The sequence below is a fragment of the Mytilus californianus genome, unplaced genomic scaffold, assembly GCF_021869535.1.
Source record: "Mytilus californianus isolate M0D057914Y unplaced genomic scaffold, xbMytCali1.0.p SCAF_1, whole genome shotgun sequence".
Taxonomy (NCBI): Eukaryota; Metazoa; Mollusca; class Bivalvia; order Mytilida; family Mytilidae; genus Mytilus; species Mytilus californianus.
This window is the reverse complement of record NW_026262581.1, coordinates 98,063,162-98,087,771: the sequence shown is the minus strand read 5'-3', so window position 1 is coordinate 98,087,771 and position 24,610 is coordinate 98,063,162. Positions and strand designations below refer to the sequence as shown.

The following is a 24,610-nucleotide window of genomic DNA, read 5'->3' as shown; positions in this document are numbered from 1 at the left end:
TTTTTCATGGATCACATTAAAACAGCTTCTACAAAAATAATTATCTTTGATAATCCAGTTGGCCCTTTAAATTGTTAATTTTGCAATATTAAAACAAAACTTAATACCCCCATCACACTAGGACCACGATACCGCTACGACCTCTCAAATTATGAAAAATTTTGGAAGCCGTAGTTAGATCGTGGTCTTCTTCTTCTTTATATACAGAAAAACATCAACTGGTTGATGCTTACTTTCCGCTGCATGCCTGGTTTAACAGTATTGTTAATAATTACAAATTTATTTAACTAATTTCATATTAATTTTTATATTTGTAAGTAATTTTTTTTAATTTTAATTTTTTTATTTTTTGGTATAAGATAAAAACAAGATGTAGGTATTGGTAAATGTCAAAGAGAACTTCTCTGGTGAGTTTCTCCTTGAAGCACTCAGTAGTGGTGCTGCAGGCTATTGGTTCAGGTAATTTATTCCAATCTTTTATAGTTTGGCAGAAAAAAGAAAATCTATTTCTTAATATTTAATATTATTTCCTAGTATTGATAAATCGAATTTATAATATTAAAAATTCACAAAACAATTTTTAATATTAACAATTGAATTTTTAATATTAAAAAATGAAACATATTTATTAATTTTAAAAAATGACTATTTTTGAATATTAAAAAATAATTTTTTATATTAAAAATTTGATTTATCAATGTTAAAAAATAATTTTGAATATTAATAAATGATTTTTTAATATAAATAAATACAGAATAAATACCACAATGGCTTGCCATATAAATGATATTTATATTTATAATAATATTTATATTTATAAATAATATTCATATTTTGAATATCATTTATATGAATTTTTATAAATATTTATTTATATTTACAAAATTGAATTAGTCCTCCAATAATACAGACAGGAAAGAAGAAATGGAAATTATATAATACTATATAAATACTTGATAGCACAATGTTATTCAAACAGAATAAAATAAAGAGCTGCACCATGAGCGGATGATACGCCCATCGCTTTTTCAAAGAATGAAGTTCCATAACTTCTCAATGTCATATCAGAAATTTATAATAAATTGCATCGCCGAGCGCAGCTGGATACGACCGCAGAGGTCCAACCATGAACAGTTGGGGCAAAAATGGACACAATATTCAAACTTGATACAGGTCTGGATTTGGATTGTAATTAAATATTTGACACATAATAGGTTTCCGACACAGAATAACTGTAGTCAAAGAACTTGAATTGGTTATGTGATTTGAATTTACATTCATTTTATTGCTTTTGTGCAATACACTATGCTGTTGCGAATTGACCTCCTCCCCCCCAAAAAAAAATATTTTACCCCACCACCCCCACCCCACCCCCTTTTTTTTGCAAAAAAAAAATCAGAGCTGAAAGCTCTGAGGAAAAATGACGCCATTGTCTCTAATATTGGGATATTTTTGATGCAAGTCTTAGTTTTTACATAATTTACCTACTGAATCAGACTTTTTAGTTCATGGTAGGTATGCTGACAGGCAATAGAATAGAACAGAGTTGTTTTCAATGTCTATGGCTTTTTTATTTGTTTGACAAGATATGTGTATATGTGTGCGAAGTGAATATAAAAAAGAAGATGTGGTATAATTGCCAATGAGACAACTCTCCACAAGAGACCAAATGACACAGAAATTAACAACTAAAGGTCACCGTACGGCCTTCAACAATGAGCAAAGCCCATACTGCATAGTCAGCTATAAAAGGCCCCGAAATGACAAATGTAAAACAATTAAAACGAGAAAACTAACGGCCTAATTTACGTACAAAAAAATGAACGAATAACAAATATGTAACACATCAACAAACGACGACAACTGAATTACAGGCTCCTTACTTAGGACAGACACATACATACAGAATGTGGCGGGGTTAAACATGTTAGCGGGATCCCAACCCTTCCCTTAACTGGGACAGTGGTGTAACATGACTATATTTATATACTGGTTGTATCTTTTGTATGAGGAAATAGCTCAAGACTACCTGAACGATCTACAATATTCAAAGTAATTTGTGAATTTGTTTCTTGCAATTTCATTATTCTTAGTCAAGGATACATTAACAGACAATCCCCTTCTTTGTAGAATTATTTAACAAAATGATGATGGAGAGCTAGCAGTAAGCAAGCTCTTATACCCCACATATTCCTTATTTAAGAGACAAGTTACAAGTGACTTAGTGACTTAGTGACATTGTTATTTCTGTTACTTAAACAAACTTTAGACAATAGTATTGTTATACTAGTTTGACAATTACAAATATAGTGACACCATTTATACAACCAAATTTCATTGTTGATATTTATATATATATAAACTGAAATCTTTAAATGACAACATAAATTATTGCAGAATTATCTTTTTTTCAAATGATTTAATGTTTGTCAATCATTTATTTCAAATAATTAACCCGTACTAAAATAAGGAGATGTGGTTACATGATTGCTAATGAGATAACAGTCTGATAACTAGCTAGCTATCCACCAGAGTCTAAATAATGTGGCTGTTGGCAGTTATAAGTCACTTTACATCAATATAGCCTCATTTTTTTTAAGGACCTAGCTAAACCTTTTTCTTAGGCAAGGTGTATTATATAACTCTGAAAGCAATACAATCCAGTGTTCTCCCAGGGATTTTTTTATAGCGCTGTGGTATTAGCGCCCGATTAAAGATTGATGCACCTTAAGTTTCATGTTGTGACTTGATGTTACATTTATTCGTAACTATCATGTTAGTTTTATTTTATTGAATAGACAAATACCTGGATTTTTTATACATGTGCCATGTGCATTAACTGAAATGCAAATAAGTGACATTTCAATTATTAAGTAAACTTTAAAAATTAAAATACCTAGATTACTAAAATTTGATTTTATTACCACCCGTCTCCAAATGTAGCACAGTAGGTATATCTTCTTTTCTCAATTTCAGTTGTTTGACTAATAAACTAGTTATATATCCTTTACAGCTTCATAATTTACTTATACACAAAGTTAAGAAGGTTTACAATGACAAAATTGGAATTTCTTCGTTAATTTTTATTTACATTTATCAAATTACAATTTTGCAATTAAAATTGGTATATTCTTAAATATCAAAGGAAGAAATGGAATAACTCTTTCCATAAGTACTGAAATGTTATTAAAGGCATGTTTAAAATAGGCTAACTTATTTGATCATATTCCAAGATAAATATGATAGAAATCTTTTTTTAAGAAGTTTTTTTTATTATTAAAGGTGGATTATCAATAAATAAATGTTTGCTAATTGAAACATAACAACCACCTTTAAAAGTTGTGTTTGGTTATTTTCTGAATATGTGAAATATTGCCACCAGAAATATTTTACAAGATTTGACAATACTTGTTTAAGCACTTTTGAAATTGTCTCCCTTCACAACTTCCTGTTTAAACACTTTGTTGTATCTCTAGGAATCATTAAATGCCATTCCTTATCCAAGTCATCCACAGTTAACATTGATTTTAAATTAATATTTAATTAATAGTTATTGAAAAGTGGATGGCAAATCTCAATACTTTTTATTTATTTTCAAGAAATTTTCGTTTCCGATTTTGAAAAAGTAATCGTAAAATACGGGCTTGTAATGAACACTTGGACAACGGGAATGCTTTTCTCAAAACAATACAGGTTCAATAGTTTAGTTGTTAACTCGAACTAGAGGCTCTCAAGAGCCTGTGTCGCTCACCTGATTCTACTTTGGTTTTGGAAATCATGTTAAAATAGATTAAAATCATAACAGATACCCTAATAATGAGTGTGGCCAAATTTGGTTTAATATTGGCCCTGTAAGTTAATAAAAAATCCTGGTGGCCATCTTGAACAGTATATCAGCAACAAAGTAGCAACACTTCATCAGCACCTCATAAGAAACATTTATGCCATGTTTGGTTTCATTCCATTCAGTGCACCTCTAGAAGAAGCATTTGTATGTATTTCCAATATGGTCTTATGTTAAAGGAAGTCCCCCCGCTGGCAGCCATCATGGATGAAGGATCAGCTTCAAAGTAACAACACTTAGTCAGCACCTCATAACGAACATTCATGCCATGATTGGTTTCAATCCATTCAGTGGTTCTCTAAAAGAAAACATTTGTAAATATGTTGCATAGGGTCCTATGTTAAATTAAGTCCACCCGCAGGCAGCCATTGGATGATGGATCGGCTTCAAAGTAACAACACTTGGTCAGCCCTTCATAAGGAACATTCATGCCATGTTTGGTTTCATTCCATTCAGTGGTTCTCTAAAAGAAAACATTTGTAAATATGTTGCATAGGGTCCTATGTTAAACTAAGTCCACCCGCAGGCAGCCATCTTGGATGATGGATCGGCTTCAAAGCAACAACACTTGGTCAGCACCTCATAAGGAACATTCATGCCATGTTTGGTTTCATTCCATTCAGTGGTTCTCTAAAAGAAGACATTTGTATGTATTTCCCATAGGGTCCTATGTTAAAATAAGTCCCCCGATGGCGGCCATCTTAGATTATGGATCGGCTTCAAAGTAACAACGCTTGGTCAGCACCTCATAAGGAACATTCATGCCATGTTTGGTTTCATTCCATTCAGTGGTTCTCTAAAAGAAGACATTTGTATGTATTTCTCATAGGGTCCTATGTTAAACTAAGTCCCCCGCAGGCGGCCATTTTGGATTATGGATCCGCTTCAAAGTAACAACACTTGGTCAGCACCTCATAAGAAACATTCATGCCATGTTTGGTTTCATTCCATTCAGAGCACCTCTAGAAGAAGCATTTGTATGTATTTCCAATATGGTCTTATGTTAAAGGAAGTTCCCCCGCTGGCAGCCATCATGGATGAAGGATCAGCTTCAAAGTAACAACACTTAGTCAGCACCTCATAAGGAACATTCATGCCATGTTTGGTTTCATTCCATTCAATGGTTTTTCTAAAAGAAGACATTTGTATGTATTTCCCATAGGGTCCTATGTTAAAATAAGTCCCCCGATGGCGGCCATCTTAGATGATGGATCGGCTTCAAAGTAACAATGCTTGGTCAGCACCTCATAAGGAACATTCATGCCATGTTTGGTTTCATTCCATTCAGTGGTTCTCTAAAAGAAGACATTTGTATGTATTTCCCATAGGGTCCCATGTTAAACTAAGTCCCCCCGCTGGCGGCCATCTTGGATTATGGATCGGCTTCAAAGTAACAACACTCGGTCAGCACCTCATAAGGAACATTCATACCATGTTTGGTTTCATTCCATTCAGTGGTTCTCTAAAAGAAGACATTTGTATGTATTTCCCATAGGGTCCCATGTTAAACTAAGTCCCCCGCTGGCGGCCATCTTGGATTATGGATCGGCTTCAAAGTAACAACACTCGGTCAGCACCTCATAAGAAACATTCATGCCATGTTTGGTTTTATTCCATTCAGTGGTTCTCTAAAAGAAGACATTTGTATGTATTTCCCATAGGGTCCTATGTTAAACTAAGTCCCCCGCTGGCGGCCATCTTGGATGATGGATCCGCTACAAAGTAACAACACTTGGTCAGCACCTCATAAGGAACATTCATGCCATGTTTGGTTTCATTCCATTCAGTGGTTCTCTAGAGGAAGTTCAAAATGTAAAAAGTTAACGCCGACGACGGACGACAAGTGATGAGAAAAGCTCACCAGGCCCTTCGGGCCAGGTGAGCTTAAAAGTAATGAAATAATCGTAATGTTTCAAAAATGGACGAGACCACGTTGTCAGAGAAAGGGTAAAACTTTCCTTAAATACTTTTGATTCATTGAGCACTGCCTACTCCTTTCATAAAGTTTCTGCATCTTATAATTCTTTTTAAAGTGAAGAAATCCAGAAAGAAATAAAGTCTTTTTGACAGAAAAACTTCTGCAATTATCGCCATTGTATTCTTTAATAGAACTGGCCCCTGCGATATTTGACCTCTATTATGTCTGCAGCAGTAACTTACAAATGCATACGCACCGCGTGGATATAATCGTATTACTAATTTTCGATTCTTAAAAACTTCTTAAATCTTGATAAAGACCATTATCTTTCGTATGATTTCTAGATGATTCTGATTATTATTTTTTGAATGATTTCAAAGTTCAGCTGACAAGAAAAGTAAACATTCTTTCAAGAACTATTTTCTAGCGATAGCGATTTGTTATCATTGGTATGTAAAAAGTCCAAAACCATAACAATACGGATCTATTTATATTCTGATTTTTTTACGGATGGAAAGTCATGCACAAAAAAAAATGCGAAAGTTCATATAAATATGAAAAATATTCCAAAGAGATAGCTCAAAATACCATTTAATAACAATAAACATATGGACAGGTTAAGAATGAAATTCTGTACAGGACATAGTTATGTAAAATATGGAACCGAGTTCGGAAGTCTGGTTGGAAGCGACCGGAAGCGATAAAATGAAATCTGGTCAATGGTATAGTAAAATTGACGCTTTGACAGCGTCATTTTCCAAAAAATATTTGAAGAAATTTTCTTTTTAATTTCTGAAATCTTGAGAACAAATTGTCCCCACCACCCCTCAAATTTTTTTTAACATCCCCCCCCCCCCCCTTTTTTTCCAAAAAAACATTCTTTCCCTCAAGATATGGTCATAATCTCAATTCAAATTTCCAATGGAGTTTGCAGCCATAATAACCCATTTAAATACATCATAAAAGTCTTAAAATAGAAAATGACATACATAATCATGGCTAAAATTAAATAACCTTCATCAGCATTTTTAAAATAGTAACTTCTAAAAATAAATTGACAGCTAATCAACTCAAGTCTATACAACATTTCTTTATACATTATTTAAAAGCAGTGTAAGGGAGGTAATTCAAAATGTTGTGTTTGAATTACTTCCCTTACACTGCTTTTAAATTATGTTTGTACTTAAGTAATTGTCCATTAACCAGGACACCCTTGTTTTTCCCCCTTTTTTGCCCCTAATTCCTAAACGGTTTGAGCCATAACCCCCCAAAGCCAATTTATACCATCCCTCTGTGGTATGGAAGCTTTTGGTATAATTTCAGAGAGATCCATACACTATTCCACAAATTATTGTCTGGAAACAAGAAAAATGCTTATTTGGGCCACTTTTTGGCCCCTAATTCCTAAACTGTTGGGACCATTACCCCCAAAATCAATCCCAACCTTCCTCTTGTGGTCATAAACCTTGTGTTTAAATTTCATAGATTTCTATTTACTTATACTAAAGTTATTTTTGTGAAAAACCAAATGTCTTCGGACGACGCGAACGTGATACCAATATACGACTGCAAAATTTGTTTGCAGTCGTATCAAAACCTAAAGGGAGGTTATTTTAAAAGATACCAGTCACCAATGTTTCATGAAAACTGCTTAAAGCACTTTACAGTTATTGTCCGAAAACTGGAAACCCCCCCTTTTTTTATGAGTAAAATTTAAAATTTATAAAAATCGAAAGGGAGCTCATATTATTAGATATAAACAATTCACTAAAGTATCCTGAAAACTGCTCAAAGCATTTTTGAGTTATTGTCCGAAAACTGGAAAATCCCCCTTTTTTATACGCCCATTTACGGGACGTATTATGGTATACCGTTGACCGTCTGTCCGTCGTCAACATGTCGGACATTAACTCAAAAACGCTTAAACCGATATGCATGAAACTTTGGTGAATTGTTTATATCTATTGACGTGAGCTCCCTTTCGTTTTTTATAAATTTCGGATTTACCGTTTTTCGAGTTTTGGGGTTTTATTCATTAAAAAAGGGGGGATTTTCCAGTTTGTGGACAATAACTCAAAAACAGTTTCACCAATTTGCAAAAAAACTTTGGTGAATTGTTTATTTCTATCGACATGAGCTCCCTTTTGAGTTTTAGGTCACCTGGCCCGAAGGACCAAGTGAGCTTTTCTCATCACTTGGCGTCAGTCGTAGTCCGTCGTCGTTAACTTTTTACATTTTTAATTTCTTCTAGAGAACCACTGAATGGAATGAAACCAAACATGGCATGAATGTTTCTTATGAGGTGCTGACCAAGTGTTGTTACTTTAAAGCCGATCCATCATCCAAGATGGCCGCCAGCGGGGGACTTAGTTTAACATATGACCCTATGGGGAAATACATACAAATGTCTTCTTTTAGAGAACCACTGAATGGAATAAAACCAAACATGGTTCTTATGAGGTGCTGACCTAGTGTTGTTACTTTGAAGCCGATCCATCATCCAAGATGGACGTCAGCGGGGGACTTAGTTTAACATAGGAAGGACCCTATGGGAAATACATACAAATTCTTCTTTTAGAGAACCATTGAATGGAATGAAACCAAACATGGCATGAATGTTCCTTATGAGGTGCTGACCAAGTGTTGTTACTTTGAAGCCGATCCATAATCCAAGATGGCCGCCTGCGGGGGACTTAGTTTAACATAGGACCTTATGGGAAATATTTACAAATGTCTTCTTTTAGAGAACCACTGAATGGAATGAAACCAAACATGGCATGAATGTTCCTTCTGAGGTTCTGACCAAGCGTTGTTACTTTGAAGCCGATCCATCATCCAAGATGGCCACCAGCGGGGGACTTAGTTTAACATAGGACCCTATGGGAAATACATACTAATGTCTTCTTTTAAAGAACCACTGAATGGAATGAAACCAAACATGGCATGAATGTTTCTTACGAGGTGCTGACCGAGTGTTGTTGCTTTAAAGCCGATCCATCATCGAAGATGGATGCCAGCGGGGGACTTAGTTTAACATAAGATCCTATTGGAAATACATACAAATGCTTCTTTTAGAGAACCACTGAATTGAATGAAACCAAACATGGCATGAATGTTCTAATGAAGGGCTGACCAAGTGTTGTTACTTTGAAGCCGATCCATCATCCAAGATGGCCACCAGCTGGGGACAGTGTTTAACAAAGGACCCTATGGACTATACATACAAATGTCTTCTTTTAGAGAACCATTAAATGGATTGAAACCAAACATCGCATGAATGTTCCTTATGAGGTGTTGACTAAGTGTTGTTACTTTGAAGCTGATCCTTCATCCACGATGGCCGCCAGCGGGGGGACTTCCTTTAACATAAGATCCTATTGGAAATACATACAAATGCTTCTTCTAGAGGTGCTCTGAATGGAATGAAACCAAACATGGCATAAATGTTTCTTATGAGGTGCTGATGAAGTGTTGCTACTTTGTTGCTGATTACTGTACAAGATAGCCACCAGGATTTTTTATTTAATTACAGGGCCAATATTAAACCAAATTTGGCCTCACTCATTATTAGGGTATCTGTTATGATTTTAATCTATTTTAATATGATTTCCAAAACCAAAGTAGAATCAGGTGAGCGACACAGGCTCTTGATAGCCTCTAGTTATAAATTTTAGACCATACGTTTCTGATTTATTGGGTTTTATTCATTACAAAAAGGGGGATTTTTATGAAACTTTGGTGAATTGTATATATCTATTCAGCATTGATGTAAGCTCCCTTTAGAATTTTATAAATTTAGATTTTACATTTCCGAGTTTTGGGGTTTTATTCATTAAAAAAGGGGGGCATTTCCAGTTTATGGACATTAACTCAAAAATAATTTCACCAATTTGCAAGAAATTTTGATTAATTTAAATTTTAGACTATATATTTCCGATTTATAGGGTTTAATTCATTACAAAAAGGGGGATTTTCCAGTTTTCGGACAATAACTCAGCTTTCAGCATTTTTAATGACACTTTGGAAAATTGTTTATTTCTATTGTTGTAGGCTCCCTTTTGATTTTTATAAATTTAAGATTTTATTTTTCCGAGTTATAAGATTTTATTCATAAAAAAAGGGTTGATTTTCAAGTTTTTGGACAATATCCTTAAAGTGCTTTGAGCAGTTTTCATTTAACTTTGATGACTGATTTATATCTTTTAAGATAACCTCCCTTTAGTTTTTTATAAAGTTCTGATATAACATTGAGAAGTTATTGTTTGTTTATAGTCTGACAACAGATACTTAGTATTGCGCAACAGCACAGTGTATTGCACAACAGCAAGAAATCTTTAATTGAATATAAATTCAATTCATATAATCATTTTCAAGTTCTTTGACTACATTTATTCAGAAACCTATTATATGTCAAATATTTAATTACAATCCAAATTCAGACCTGTATCAAGCTTGAATATTGTGTCCATTTTTCCCCCAATTGTTCAGGGTTGGACCTCTGCGGGCGTATCCAGCTGCGCTCAGCGAAGCAGTTTATTAATGAATAAAACCCCATAACTTGGAAACGTAAAATCTTAAATTTTTAAAAATGGAAAGGGAGCTCACATCAATAAATATAAACAATTCATCAAAGTTTAATACAATTTGGTTAAAGCGATTTTGAGTTATGTTGACAACGGACTGACAACGGTATACCATAATACGTCCCGTAAACGGGCATATAAAAACACAAAAGCAGAACAAAATTCATGACACTTTCTTAATTTTGTGTGTACAGCACAATTAAATCTACCTGTAAAGGTAAGTATTTATGTAATCAAGTAATGAAACTTTCCACCTTTCCATGGTAATCAAACACCTGGTGGTCAACCTGTAATTATCACAGCAGGTAACCTGACCACCAGCCAATGATTTATGACCCCCAAAAAAAGCCCAGTATCTGATGTCAGGCATACAAAATGCTGATGATCTATCAGACTATGTCCCAGTGTGTACTGTATATTTGGCAAAACCTTTCGGAACTTCAAGTCCTTAATGCTTTTCAAATTGTACTTTATTTAGCCTTTTAACTTTTTTGATTTGAACATCACTGATCAGTCAGTGATGAGTCGTTTGTAGACGAAAAGAGCATCTGCTGTACAAAATTATAAGCCTGGTATCTTTGAGTTTTTTTGTATGACAATGTACAGTATTCACATTTTGTTTTTCTTGATGTATGGTCTCTTGCCTTACTTTCATATTGAAAATTAAAACACAACAAGAGTCTCTAATTATGTGATAATCCTACAGTTACACATGCAATTTTAAATTTGTTTAATGGCTCCAATCATGTGATAACAAACATATCCTCCCTCCTCCAACTTTTATTGCACAAAAGCAATAATACATAATATAAAACACATCCAACACTACATGATGTTTTCCATCAAAACAAATCAATTTGTAAACCATTACAATAAATAATATTTCAGTTTTTTTTTAATATTGAAACAATAAGGTATGTTTCAATATTCTTTATCAAAATTTTCCTACAAAAAAAATTACTGTCCTTCAAATATTTATCCTATGGCTGTAACTAGCACTTCAGACACATAAGGATCAGTGGAACGCACAGTTAACTGCATAGTTACACCAGAATCTGTCATAGCTAATTTAGCTCGGACTAGAGCATCATGGCCACCACGGTATACACCAGATAAAAATAATGAGTGTGAACTCTTGCCTTCTTGTACTTTGTCTGATCTCTCACATGGCTGCATACCCATAAACTGAATGATATTCTTCACAGCTTCTGTAATTAAAAAACAATAGCAGTATTATTCATGTGTCTGTGTTGATGCTGACATGATTATTTCTACACAATATCTTGATTCAGTTTACCTAAGAAGGATATTTCTAAATAGTTATTAATGCAAAATTCATCTAAAAAAATTTTCATTCATATTTTTTTTTGGCATTTTGTTTATCATACATGATCTGACATTTTAAATCAATGTAGAACATTAATATAAACTTGTCAACTTCGAACACTATTAAATCTGAGTAATTTAAAATATTTTCGTATAAAAAATCTTTGGCTTAGATATTTAGATATGCATCCTTTAATTGTTGCCAATACCTGAGATTAGTTGTATTTTTTCTTGCATTAGTACAACATAGTACAGTATATCTTATTATATTTACCCTCCAGAGACTTGACAGTTGAGAGAGCAAATGTATCCTCAAGTTCATTTTCCGGTCCTATTTCTTCCCATGCCCCTCCAAAGTTTGGTTTTATCACACGCTGTACATGGTCAGCAACAGTGACTTCAACATCTTCAAGCTGTGAAAATATCAAAGAATTATCTTGGCTAACATTTTCATTTTGATAAGCTGCTACAGTGAAAATATACAAGTAAATGCCACATTTCCTGGAATTTCTAATTTATTGCAGTTACAAAATAAAACTACAAATAAAACTGTTGTCTCCCCTTGATTTATTCAGATCAATCTACAATACTACAAAATTAAGATTGTATGATTTAAGAATCTTCTTTAAACTATGATAGAATTGAAAATATTTAATAGTATTTTATATAATCCATTATTTTTCATTGAATTTTAATTTTATACCTATACCTCCTTTTATTTTCTTAAATCCTCTGAGGTGCAGGACCCCCACTTTTTGTCAAAAACTTTTCAAAGTTGATGAAAAAAATTGGCAAATGGTGTATTTATACTGCTGCAGTAGCCTTTCATTAAAGAAATGTTTTGTCTTAAAACATTTCTTGTGCATTTCCTTAAATTTGTTTCACTGCCACTGGTTCAAACATGCTAGTTTTCATTTGTTCAGAAATTTGGTTGGTTTGAATATTCTTGTATGAAGTCAATTATATTTGCTGGTCAAAAATAATTATCATGTATTGAGTGTTGTTAACTGCACATAACATATTAAAAGGAAAATTTTGTAATTATATTTTATTTCTGCTGACAAATTATGAATGATACTACATACAAACTTTAATTTTATTTTGTTAGAAAACTTACAACATATTCATCTTCATATCCATCATCATCAGCTTCCCCTGTGTTAGGATCACAATCTTTCACAATAAACTTCAGTGTACAACTAAATGTTCCAGTTACTGCAAATTAATATAATCATCTTTTATCTTAATTTTGAGCACGAATCACTTCCTTTTTCAATCTTTATAGTTATATGATCCTTGTGAAGCTGTTCATCCATTATAAGAGTTAAATGATCTTTGTAAACCTATTTTTCTAAACGAATAATTCAAACACTTCGTTTTAATCAATAAGTTATATCACAAAAATGTCTGGATTTTTTCTACATTTTTATTTTCTTATATTCACAAAATAACCTCAGTCAATATATGCCTTTTTTCCTCTTAACAGCTTTTTAGATTTAACTTTTTGTTTTCTGTTTTAAATATTTTCTGCAGGTTACTGATTATAGCGTACCTTGAGTAGGATCCTCTGGGAGTCTGACCATAGTATATGTGGTACCAGGTTTGTTGTAGGGTAGACTTGGACACTGGACATACTTCATTACATCAAATCCTTCAGCAGGATCCATGTGAACTGTCACATTCTCTAGGACCTGATCATTTAGTGTATTTGTACAATCAAACTGTAATTTAAGACATTAAACACATTATTGGTATTTCATTTTCATAGTTTGAGGAAATTTTGTTGTTTTTGGATTACATGATTCTTCAATTCCTCCTTTCAAAACTACTGATTTTTGTATTTCATTTAAAATCTTTCAATTAGGTAAGGAACAAAAAATCTCCCAACTTCATATATTCGAACTTCTACCAACAAATGGGCATATATCAGAAAAACTGCTTAGCCTGGAACACCATGTTCTGTAAATGAGAAATCTGTTTACAAGGGTTGGCCACCCCCCCCCCCCCCCCCCACTTATTAGCATCTATCAAATGGTTAAGCATTTGACTGCATTAACCTTGTTCCAACAATATTTAAAACAAATAGTAAAACTGTCAGTATAAAATCATGTATCAGTCAAAGCAGATTTAAATGCACTGACCACTAAGCTCTCTTATTCATAATGTTTAATTTCATAATAACAACATAAAGATTAAATCATACCTGGAAGACCATGTATCTACCAAAGCAGTGTTTAACACACTGGACCATATATTCAGTCTCTGATTCTGTAAGCTCCACTGGCAGACTGGAGGACTTGAACAAAGATCCAAGGTTGGAGAACTCAGGAACAGCTGCCAATCGTTCTGCAGTATACAATACAAGATATATGTATTCTAAATGGTTTCAACTAGTATTTTCTGCATAGACTTTGTATAAATTGAATAAAGTATATCAACAATTCAAGGTCTGAAGGTTTCTGCTGGTTCTGTTGTTATTTTATATTAAGACCAAATATCTGATTTTTCTTTACATTGGTTTGTACTATAAATATGAAAATTCTCCAAGGGTGTATTTTCAGGGAAAAAAAATTGTACAAATACATTTTTTTTTCATTTACACAAAAAATTAGGAAATTAGCCATTGGATTTTATTGAAATGATAATTGTGTACTATAAAAAGTTTATACATGTACATCATACTTAACATAAAACTATTCCCTAAGTTTAATGAGAATGAAATAATTGCACAGAATTTCAATTTGTCATATCGTTTAGCAATATGAATGTAACTCTTAACTTTAAAATTACCTGCATAAATATCTTGAGTTGAAGCAACCACTTTGTCTGCTGCTTTAGATACAGAATCTCCTGGTTCCCTTACTAAAAAATAATCCAATTATACAAATATAGTACAAAGTAACACAATGTACTGACTAGGTGTAATGATGTTTACAAATCAACTTTGTTATTTCTATTTTTTTCACCAAAAACAATTTCATAATTTTTCAAGTCAACATTTTATGTTATATATATTACCTTTCTGTTCAGAAACAGGTTGAGTATCAAGAGGTACGGACTTCAAGTCAAATGGTGCCTCAGATGGTTCCAGGGTGTAATTATGTAATGCTCTTTCCAATCCAATCACAGATACTTGTAGACCTAAACAGATAAAGAATAGAATGTAATCCAATTAACAAATATATTGGAACATTATCCAAGGTTATAATGATGTCATTCAAAAATATACAATTGGACAAAAAATTCAGTTTCAGAAGTTGAAGGCTATTGGTAATTTTACAAAATATCAAAATAAACATGGAATATTACTGATCAAAAATCAATTATTCAGGATGTTTTTCATCCAAGTACAATGATTTAGTGTCTGCTTGCGACTTTTGAAAATATATCCAAGAAAGCCTTTCATTCTGAAATATAGATGCAATTTGTTTTAACATACCATTGAGAATATAAGCAGAGTTGAGTGCCTTCTGTTTCTGTTTCAGAACATCAACATAAAATGTAGCTCTGTCCCTTACTTCATCATCAGTGTCCAATAAACACCTACAATATACATAATTTAGTCAAAATTTACAATAAACACCTACAATATACATAATTAAGTCAAAATTTTCAATAAACACCTACAATATACATAATTTAGTCAAAATTTACAATGAACACCTACAATATACATAATTTAGTCAACATTTACAATAAACACCTACAATATACATAATTTAGTCAACATTTACAATAAACACCTACAATATACATCGATTTGGTCAACATTTACAATAAACACCTACAATATACATCGATTTGGTCAATATTTACAATAAACACTTTCTATAAACATAAGTTAAGAAAAATTTATGATAAATACCTACTATATACATGTACATACTTTAGTCAAAATTGACGCAAATACCTACAATATACATCAATTAGTAAAATTTACCTAGTAGGCTCCTCTGATTTGTACAAGATAAGTATATAAAATTTGTACAGTCACTGCTATTCTTTGACATAAGGCAATTTATCATTTACAAACTGTACCAAACTAAGATTGTAAATTGTCCCCAGTAAGAAATGATTTTAAGCTGTCACTTCTGAATGCTTGCCAACAGAAAAATCTTGTTTTTGATATGTTAGTATTTTGTATATTTCCTAGATTATCTCCTCTTTTTAGTGAATTTTTAGTGCTTTTCCTATAATTTAAATCTGTAGTTACCAGATAAGATAGAAGCAGAAAATCCAAAGGCAAGTGATGCATGTCTGTATAATGAGAAGAGATATATTTGTTTTTTACATTATACTACCGCCTTAATTTAATCCTATCTTTTAATCTCTTTTTCCACATTTTTTGGGAAACTAGCATTGAAAATAGTAGATAAATACTGACCTTTCTAACAGGACTGAACAGCTAGGTAATAATTCTTCACAGTGAGCACCAAACTTAGCCAGTGCAGTTACAGCAGCTGGAATACAAAGACGGTCAAAGTTAATTCAAGCATAGTTTTTTAAATTATTAATAGAACAGGTGAAAACTACTAAGCCTTTAAACTGTCCAAAATTTTGAAAAGTTATTTTGAAGAGTGTTAAAATAAGGGTCTTTCTTACCATTATTAGAAATTTTTCTTCAAAATTACAGTTTTTTTCATGAAATGAAAGGTTGCAGAAGTAACTAATTAATATAAAATTCGTAAGGGTTCCGCGGAACCCAGTGTCTCGCCTACTTTTGCTGTTAATCGCAGGCTCAACAAAAATGAGGAAAAAAATTAATGAAAATATTCCTCTCTATACTATCTTTTGATTGTAGGTAGCTTCTGTCCAAGTTTGGTAAAAATCCAGGATAGTTTATGAATCTAATAAATGTTTTAAAAACTTAAACTGCAGACTGTATGTAATGTTAACTGGAAGAAAAACTAAGTCCATTTATAAGTAAAATACGGAAAAAATGGAACAAAATTTTAACAAAATTTCCTTCTGGATACTATCTTATGATCATTAACAAGCTTCTTTCCAAGTTTGGTACAAATCCAAGATAGTTCAAGAAAGTTGTTAAAATTTTAAAAACTTTAACCACAGAGTGAATGTAATGTTAACTGGCAGAAAAACTAAGTCCATTAATAAGTAAAATACGGAAATGGAATTTTTTTTTTAACAAAATTTACTTCTAGATACTATCTTATGATCACAAACAAGCTTCTTTCCAAGTTTGGTAGAAATCCAGGATAGTTTAAGAAAGTTATTAAAATTTCAAAAACTTTAACCACAGAGTGAATGTAATGTTTCCTGGCAGAAAAAACTAAGTCCATTTATAAGTAAAATACGGAAAAAATGGAATTTTTTTTTTACAAAATTTACTTTTGAATATTATCTTATGATAATAAACAAGCTTCTGTCCAAGTTTGGTAGAAATCCAGAATAATTTAAGAAAGTTATTAAAATTTCAAAAACTTTAACCACAGAGTGAATATTTGTGGACGCCGTCGACATCGACGACGGAATGTAGGATCGCTATGTCTCGCTTTTTCGACAAAAGTCAAAGGCTCGACAATAAAACATATATTTTTTCTTGACGTATTTTTAAAAAGCAAATTTCAGTAGTGTTTGTCATTTCTTGTCAAATTAAAATGTTTTAAAGAAAACAGACTCAAATATCTTATATTTCTATAATTGTTCTGCATTTTTTATCTAACGCTAAAGTCATATTCTGTATGATAGCATTCATATTTGGTATAATTTAAAAAGAGTAAAAAAATTTACCAGTACTGGTTATAAAAGAGGATCCAGAAAATTGAGGCAATACTAAGAATTAGCCTACTGCTAAAATGAATGTAACTGAAATAATGAGAACTATACCTGCTCTGACAGCAGCATTCTCTAGTATAACTCTGTTGTATATAAATCTGATGTATTTAGATGGTGTTGGTGTTCTTGGTCCTTCTCTTCCTAACAAATGAAGAATCTTTGTTGCCAGGACAGTATGTTCACAATCCTCTATGAACTCACAGAGATGACCAAGTCCTAAAAATCACAAAATTTATTAAACATTCTATGACATACATTTAAAAATCTTCAAATTAATTTTTCATAATCTATATGTCTTATATCATGTATCTCCTGGTTCATTATAACATGTGTTTTGTGCCATTAAAGCCTTCTATCCAGCAAGATTCATCTTTATTTAATCATAAATTATCATGAAAAGTATGATTTTGCCAAATAAAGTACAAGTATTTACTTAGAAGCAGGGTTTCCGCTGGCGGACGCCATTTTTCGCACGTTGCGAAAAAAAATAAAAATAGTGGCGATTAAAATTCGTTATTGGCGAAAGAATTTGGCGAAAGAAATATAACAATTCGATTTCATCCATCTTGTTTACTTTTTTCGGCTTTTTCGGACTTTACCTGATCAGACAATATTCGGAATTCACCTTGAACTCGTAACGACTTTGACAGAAAATCAATAATCAGCTAAGTGCGTTTTATAGAAGGTGTTGATTGTATTATTTTACGAAATGATGTGGTTAAATAGCGTCATGTGTCACCTAAAGGATTTTACAATTTTGCAATGTTTGAAGAATAGTTTTACGTCTCCTCGTTTTCTTTTTAACAATAGTGCGGAAAAGAAAACTGTCCCTATGACGAAAACTGTTCAAAAGCAAGAAAAATCACCAACTTTATAAACTTTTTCCTTTAACTTTGATAGAAATAATTGATTTGAAGTGGGTACCTGTACTTTACAACCGTTTTGGCGACGCACGTGTTTCAAGCATAGTTTTATGTCTCAACTTTTTCTTTTTACGATGGTCCTGAAATGAAAACTGTTGCTACGAAGAATTAATTCAAAAGTAAGAAAAATCTCTGACTTTAATCTTTATCCTATATATCCGATTAACTTATTGAAGATGAATCTCGTGTTCCCAGAAGTAAAAAATTATGATTTCATGATTTATATTGCAATTTTACAGTATCTTCTAAAAAGTAAATGTTTAGTGTTTATTCATTACAATGTAGATTTAAAAAAAAAGATTTGTGAATTATCATAGACAGCAATGGGGCAACCTGATATTTTTTTGTTAGAAAGAAAGAAAATTTTAAAGAAAAATATGTTTATGTTAGTTGTTAGTTGGCGAAAAAAGATTGAAAGTGGTGAAAAATATGTTGTTTTGGCGAAAGAGGTGGCGAAAAAGAAAATTGACCCAGGGGAAATCCTGTTTAGAAGGCATGATATGGCTAATTTTTTTTGTCCCTCATAAATACAAATCTATCCACTAACATTCTTCAAATGTTAACAGGACATCAGAAATCACAATTTACATTTTTGAACTTTATGTTGCATGTTTGCTTTAGAGCTTGAAACTTCTTGCATTTAACACAAAACTACAACAAAAAAATGCAAAATAGGCCAAATTTTTCAATCTTTAATTCTTGTCTTTAATATTTATAGATGAACCCCTATTTTACAAACATTATATTTGCTACAGGATGTCATAACCAAAAAAGTTGATATCAGAAAATACCTTTTGGGGTAGTGCTTTATCTCATACCTTTTTTAACAAAAAATAAGGTGTAAAATTGAAAATGTCAATTTTAAAATGTTCATGACATCAAGAACTGTCCAGATTTTTTTATCCTTTTCATTGATCAATAAAATAAACTGAACTTTTTTTCATTGATCAATAAAATAAACTGAACTTTAAAAGAAATTAAAAAATCAAAAGTGTTTTAGCAATTTTAAGGGCCAGATAAGGGCTCTTACCATCATCCTTTCTCACAAAATTACATTTAGTACAGAAATTGTCATGATTATCAAAATGCAATTTTACATTACCACAAAATAAGGACACAAAATACAGACCTGCTTCTTTTGCCTCTGGATTTTCTTCTATAATAGTGATTACACTCTCAACTATGGCTTTCTTATACTCAAATCCACCCTAGACACAAAACATATTAAAAGTCTTAATATGAATGTAAATTCAGTAATTCCACTATAACCAATTAAAAATGCAGTAACTTTTAAATTCACCATATATATCAGTAAATTGGGTACAATTCCATTGTCCAATAAGTGAGCTAAATTTGTTCAAGTTAAGTGTCACACTATATTACATCTAAACAGGAAAAAATACACATTTCTATATACTGCCTACAAGAAATTTTAAATTTAATTACCTCATCTCTAAGCATGGACGACAGGAAATTCATTAAAACATTGTGCTTTCTTGGGAATTTTAAACATAATGACCTGAAAGAGAAGAAACAAATATTTGCATGAAGATATTGTAATAGTTATAACCATTTAAGTTCATATCATATCAGAAATGTTACTTTCAGTATCCATATCTGCTGGGTTGATATCCAAATGACATTTCCCTCATATTAAATAATCTAATGGTAATGATAACATTTCCCTCATATTAAATAATCTAGTGGTAATGATAACAAACAAAACAGAAATTATCTTGCTTTCTCATCATAGACCAGTGCTTGCTGAACTTAGTGTCCTAAGGGGTCTTTGATAGATGCAAAGAAGAATACAAGATGAATAGGGCAGCCTGTTGTGTATAAGAACACGTTAGAACTAAGATCAGATTTATTATGCAATCTCTAATTTATGTTTTTTATTGTTCCATTGGGTTGCTATCTCATTGATGTTCTTAATTTTTAATCAGTGATACATAATTATAAATAAAACTTCTTACTGTATAGCTTGTACAACAACAATCTTGAATTCATCAGATATTTCATTCATAAAGCTAGAAATTTGCTTCATCAATCTGTCAACACTGCTTTCACTTCCAGTCTACAATTCACAAGATATTGCAAATATAACAAAAATATGCAAATACAGTAGACTCCGGCAAATGGGATACCCAAAATGTCAGCAAAAAATATCCCATTATCCGATATATTCAATTAGACGATAAATGTATATTCATTGAAAATTCTGCAATAATGAGTAGAGCTAATCCGGTTCCATTTCCTGTCAGAAAAACATTGAAAATATCCGATTGTGCATGGTTCTGAACAAAATTTCCTGAATATTCTTATCCTATTTGCCGATATATTCTTATATCCGATATTCGATTACAAGATAAAATTAACATTAAACATAAAGGGAAGGGTTTAATGTTTTGAAAAAATATTACAATAGCTGATATATTCGTTTAGCTGATATCCGATTAGGTGGAGTCTACTGTATAACAAAAATATGCAAATATAACAAACATATACATATAACAAAAGTTCCTCTATTATTGGATTCAAATTATTCATGGTTTGTAGAATTTCACATTCATATTTTCCAAAATATGGTAAGATATCTTAATTTACTAGAAAACAAAAAATCTACAAAGATTCACCAACTTAATGTGGGGCTATTCCAAAATTGAATATTAGGGGTGGTTGGAAGGCCTTTTTTCCAAAAAAAACCCAAGCCATACAATTGTAAGTAGAAATTTAATGAGCTATTGTGGGAAAACTTGTTAAGATACCCACTACTCCTACAAATTAATATTAAAAGCTGTAAATATCCCTCCCCTCATACACTTAATTCTGGAATAGGCATGAAGAAAAATACTGAAAAAGAAAAAAAATTCTGTTTCACTAAATCCCTTTTCTTTCAAAATGTTCTGAAGTTGCAAAGCTTTATCTTGTCAGAACTACAAACTTTAAAAATATTCTTTATCTTTTTACCACAGAAAAATAGCAAAACTAAGCTGCATTCCCACTTTTTTCTTCATTTCTCACTTGAATTCATACTTCATATGACTCAAAAATCCACAGAAATAGGGATTCTACAAATAATAATAAATTGAAGGCAGTATAAATATTTTTCTTTGAATCTCTGTATCTAAATACTTCTCCAGTATCAATAATCCTTATATTCTGTTCATTTCCAGATCTTTATTGAAGATAATTTTCATCATCAAATTTTTTTCTGAAAATACTCTTTATTGCACAAGCTACCAAGTCCTTGGATTACCGACAAAATCACAGGCCTGAAAAATGTACTCAAAATCAGATAATAGAATTAATAAACATGACTATTTACAGACTTACTTTGAGGAGGGTAGTAATGGCCAGGGTTGCTATACTTCTGTTGGAATCTGTAATCAGGTTCTCTAACTCCAAGTTACAGGATGATACTACTGATGGGTGCTTCATAGCAACCTACAAAACAACACAGAATATATGTCAGAGGTCCGGGGGAAATGGTTTGTTTATCTATTACAATTGGACTTTGAACTAGCCTTCAGTAATTGTGAGTGCTCTTGTCTTTGTAATTTTTTTCCACTAAGTACTGATCTGATGAGTCTATCGTCTTTTCAACTGATACTTGCACTTTGTAATTATGCTGTCTTCTATTTTGAAAGTTTGAGGGCTCACAGACATGTTCAACCCATCACATTCTTTGTGTGCCTGTCCCTGGCCGAGGGTCTGTGGTCCAGTGGTTATTGTTGTTTGCTGTCTGTCATCCTTTTCATTTGTTTGCAATGGCATGGGTTAGGGTGTTTTCTCTTTGGTATTTTTTCTCATTTGGTCAGTGTGGGGCTTTTTGTGGCTTGCTGTCAGCTTGTGTTTTGCTCATAGTTTAAAGTTGTGCAGTGACCTTTGGTTGTTCCCATCCTTATCTTTAGAAGTATAAATCTTATCAAGAAATCATTGCAAATATTATCTTTAGAAGTATAAATCTTATCAAGAAATCATTGCAAAATATCCAATCTTAACACAACTGTGCTATCTGAGCAGTCAAAATACAAAGACTTTATGCTAATACTTTATGGTCATAATTCACCTGATTGGTGATTTGTTACGATTTGTTTTTCTGTAAAATTGTATTTGATTGTTGGACAATGAATGTATACTTTATAAAAAAAGTACCAAACTAACTGAGTATAGATTATTATTGGACCTTTTACGACTAGCTCATTAAAAAGTACATAACTAACTCAGTATGCTGTTACCAAATTGTTGGACATTGAATGTCTAACTGATAATTAAATACCTATTTTACGATGAAAGAAACTAGAGGCTCTAAAGTGCCTGTGTCGCTCACCTGCATCTTCAACAATGGCCACTTTTTTTCAGTAAAAATCAGCATAAAAGGGGAATAACTCTAATAAGAGTTCACTGACAATTTCAGTCATGTTGACATGTTTGTAGATCTTATCCTGCTGATAATTTTTCCTTTTTAAAGTTTCTATATATCTAATATAGTTTTCAAGATAATAGGCAAAAAATGCATAAAAATGTAAAATAAATGGGGAATGTGTCCATGGGACACAGATGATGCCCCCACTTGCATATTACGTTATAAAGAGACATAACTCAAGAAATGTAAAAGTGACACTACCCAAATTTGTACTTGATCTGTGTTTTGTGGTATATTCAGCAATTTTTCCATTTGTAAAGGGGCATAACTCTAGAACAGTATAAGTGACGCCACCAAATTTCGAACTTGATCTGTGCTTTGTGATAATTAGCATTGTGCATAAGTTTCATAACACTTAATTGAGGCAAACTAAAGTAAGAGAACAGAAACGAATATTTTAGCAATTTTTCAATTATAAAGAGCATAACTCTGGAATATGCTCTGGAACGGAATAGGGGACGCCACCAAAATTCTAACTTGATCTGTGTTTAGTGGTAATAAGCATTGTGTATAAGTTTCCTAACATTCGGTTGAGGCAAACTCAAGTTAGAGAACGGAAACGAAAAATTCAGCAATTTTTCCATTTGTAAAGGGGCATAACTCTAGAACGGTAAAAGTGGCACCACCAAAATTCAAACTTGATCTGTGTTTTGTGGTAATAAGCATTGTGTATAAGTTTTAGAACATTTGGTTGAGGCAAACTAAAGTTAGAGAATGGAAACCAATTTTGGGACGTACGTATGTACGTACAGACGGACAAGGGTAAAACTTTATGCCCCCTCCGCTACGGCGTAGATCTTATCCTGCAGATAATTTTTCCTTTTAAAAGTTTTTATTTATCTATTAATAATTAGTTTTCAAGATAGGCAAAAATGGGAAAAACTTAGGAAAACTGGATAAAATCGTCATTAAAGGGCAATTACTTCAATAAGGAGTCGACTTACGATATCAGTTATGTTTACTTATTTGTAGATCTTGTCTTGCTGATCATTTTTGATTTTAAAGTTTCTATCTATCTATTATAGTTTTTAAGATGGTAGAGCTCAAAATTTTGAACATTTTTGCCTACTCAGATTTTCAATATTTATATCTTTTTTCAAAATAATCGACAAAACTTGCATTTTACCCCAGTGTTCTATTTTTAGCCATGTCTGTCATCTTGATTGACAGCCGGGGTCACAGACACATTTTTTTAAAATAGATACTCTAATAATGATTGTTGCCTTGTTTGGTTGAATCCTTGTTTGCCTTGTTTGGTTGAATTTGGTTAGTAATTTCAGACAAGACGATTTTTGTAAAAGTAAACGGACGACGATGGAAGCCAAGTGATGAGAAAAGCTCACTTGGCCTTTTGGTCAGGTGAGCTAAAACTGTGAATACATGTTGATTTTTATACCTTATTCAGTGTCCTGATAGCAGCAAACCTAAGTGTAGGTTTGGGTGAACTACAGAAAAGTTGTAACACTGGAACAGCTGAGGATAATTCTTTAGCTGTTGTATTCTTCAGATTGACAATGGCATGGGCTGCCTCATAAATAACAATCTCACTCTTGTGACGTAAACAATTCTCAATGAAATCAAACATTGGACTGTCAGTTCTGTGTAAGAAAAACAACAAGTCATCAAAGAAATGTATGTTCTAGGAGAAATTGTGGGCATGTGAATTGAATTATTTTGTTTATTTTCCAAATTTGCATTGTCAATTGATCAAGTACATGTAGAAATTAATAATATTGAAAGTAAACTGAACTATTTTGTTTGTCTAATACAAATTTTGTTATCATTTAACTT

The 24,610-nt window shown here is 32.2% G+C and overlaps 1 protein-coding gene and 1 long non-coding RNA gene across 2 annotated transcripts in view; one reads left to right on the top strand and one right to left on the bottom strand.

Annotated features, from left to right (window-relative positions):
• Positions 1 to 1,026: 1,026 nt before the first annotated feature.
• The window catches only part of LOC127726933 (uncharacterized), a 34,850-nt gene continuing 11,266 nt past the window's right edge, over positions 1,027 to 24,610 (top strand). The window contains exon 1 of the long non-coding RNA XR_007993704.1: positions 1,027 to 1,118. This is a non-coding gene — a long non-coding RNA (uncharacterized LOC127726933). The remainder of the gene's footprint in view (positions 1,119 to 24,610) is intronic.
• The window catches only part of LOC127726859 (coatomer subunit gamma-2-like), a 31,953-nt gene continuing 18,452 nt past the window's right edge, over positions 11,110 to 24,610 (bottom strand). Inside the window, exons 11-25 of the mRNA XM_052234276.1 lie at positions 24,216 to 24,417; positions 21,727 to 21,837; positions 20,367 to 20,467; positions 19,837 to 19,909; positions 19,520 to 19,598; positions 17,519 to 17,683; positions 16,056 to 16,131; positions 15,111 to 15,214; positions 14,690 to 14,812; positions 14,462 to 14,533; positions 13,875 to 14,017; positions 13,224 to 13,392; positions 12,789 to 12,886; positions 11,946 to 12,084; positions 11,110 to 11,553 (exon numbers count right to left, since the gene is read on the bottom strand). Coding sequence (XP_052090236.1) covers positions 11,321 to 11,553; positions 11,946 to 12,084; positions 12,789 to 12,886; positions 13,224 to 13,392; positions 13,875 to 14,017; positions 14,462 to 14,533; positions 14,690 to 14,812; positions 15,111 to 15,214; positions 16,056 to 16,131; positions 17,519 to 17,683; positions 19,520 to 19,598; positions 19,837 to 19,909; positions 20,367 to 20,467; positions 21,727 to 21,837; positions 24,216 to 24,417 — 1,888 coding nt within the window. The 3' untranslated portion in view covers positions 11,110 to 11,320. The remainder of the gene's footprint in view (positions 11,554 to 11,945; positions 12,085 to 12,788; positions 12,887 to 13,223; positions 13,393 to 13,874; positions 14,018 to 14,461; positions 14,534 to 14,689; positions 14,813 to 15,110; positions 15,215 to 16,055; positions 16,132 to 17,518; positions 17,684 to 19,519; positions 19,599 to 19,836; positions 19,910 to 20,366; positions 20,468 to 21,726; positions 21,838 to 24,215; positions 24,418 to 24,610) is intronic.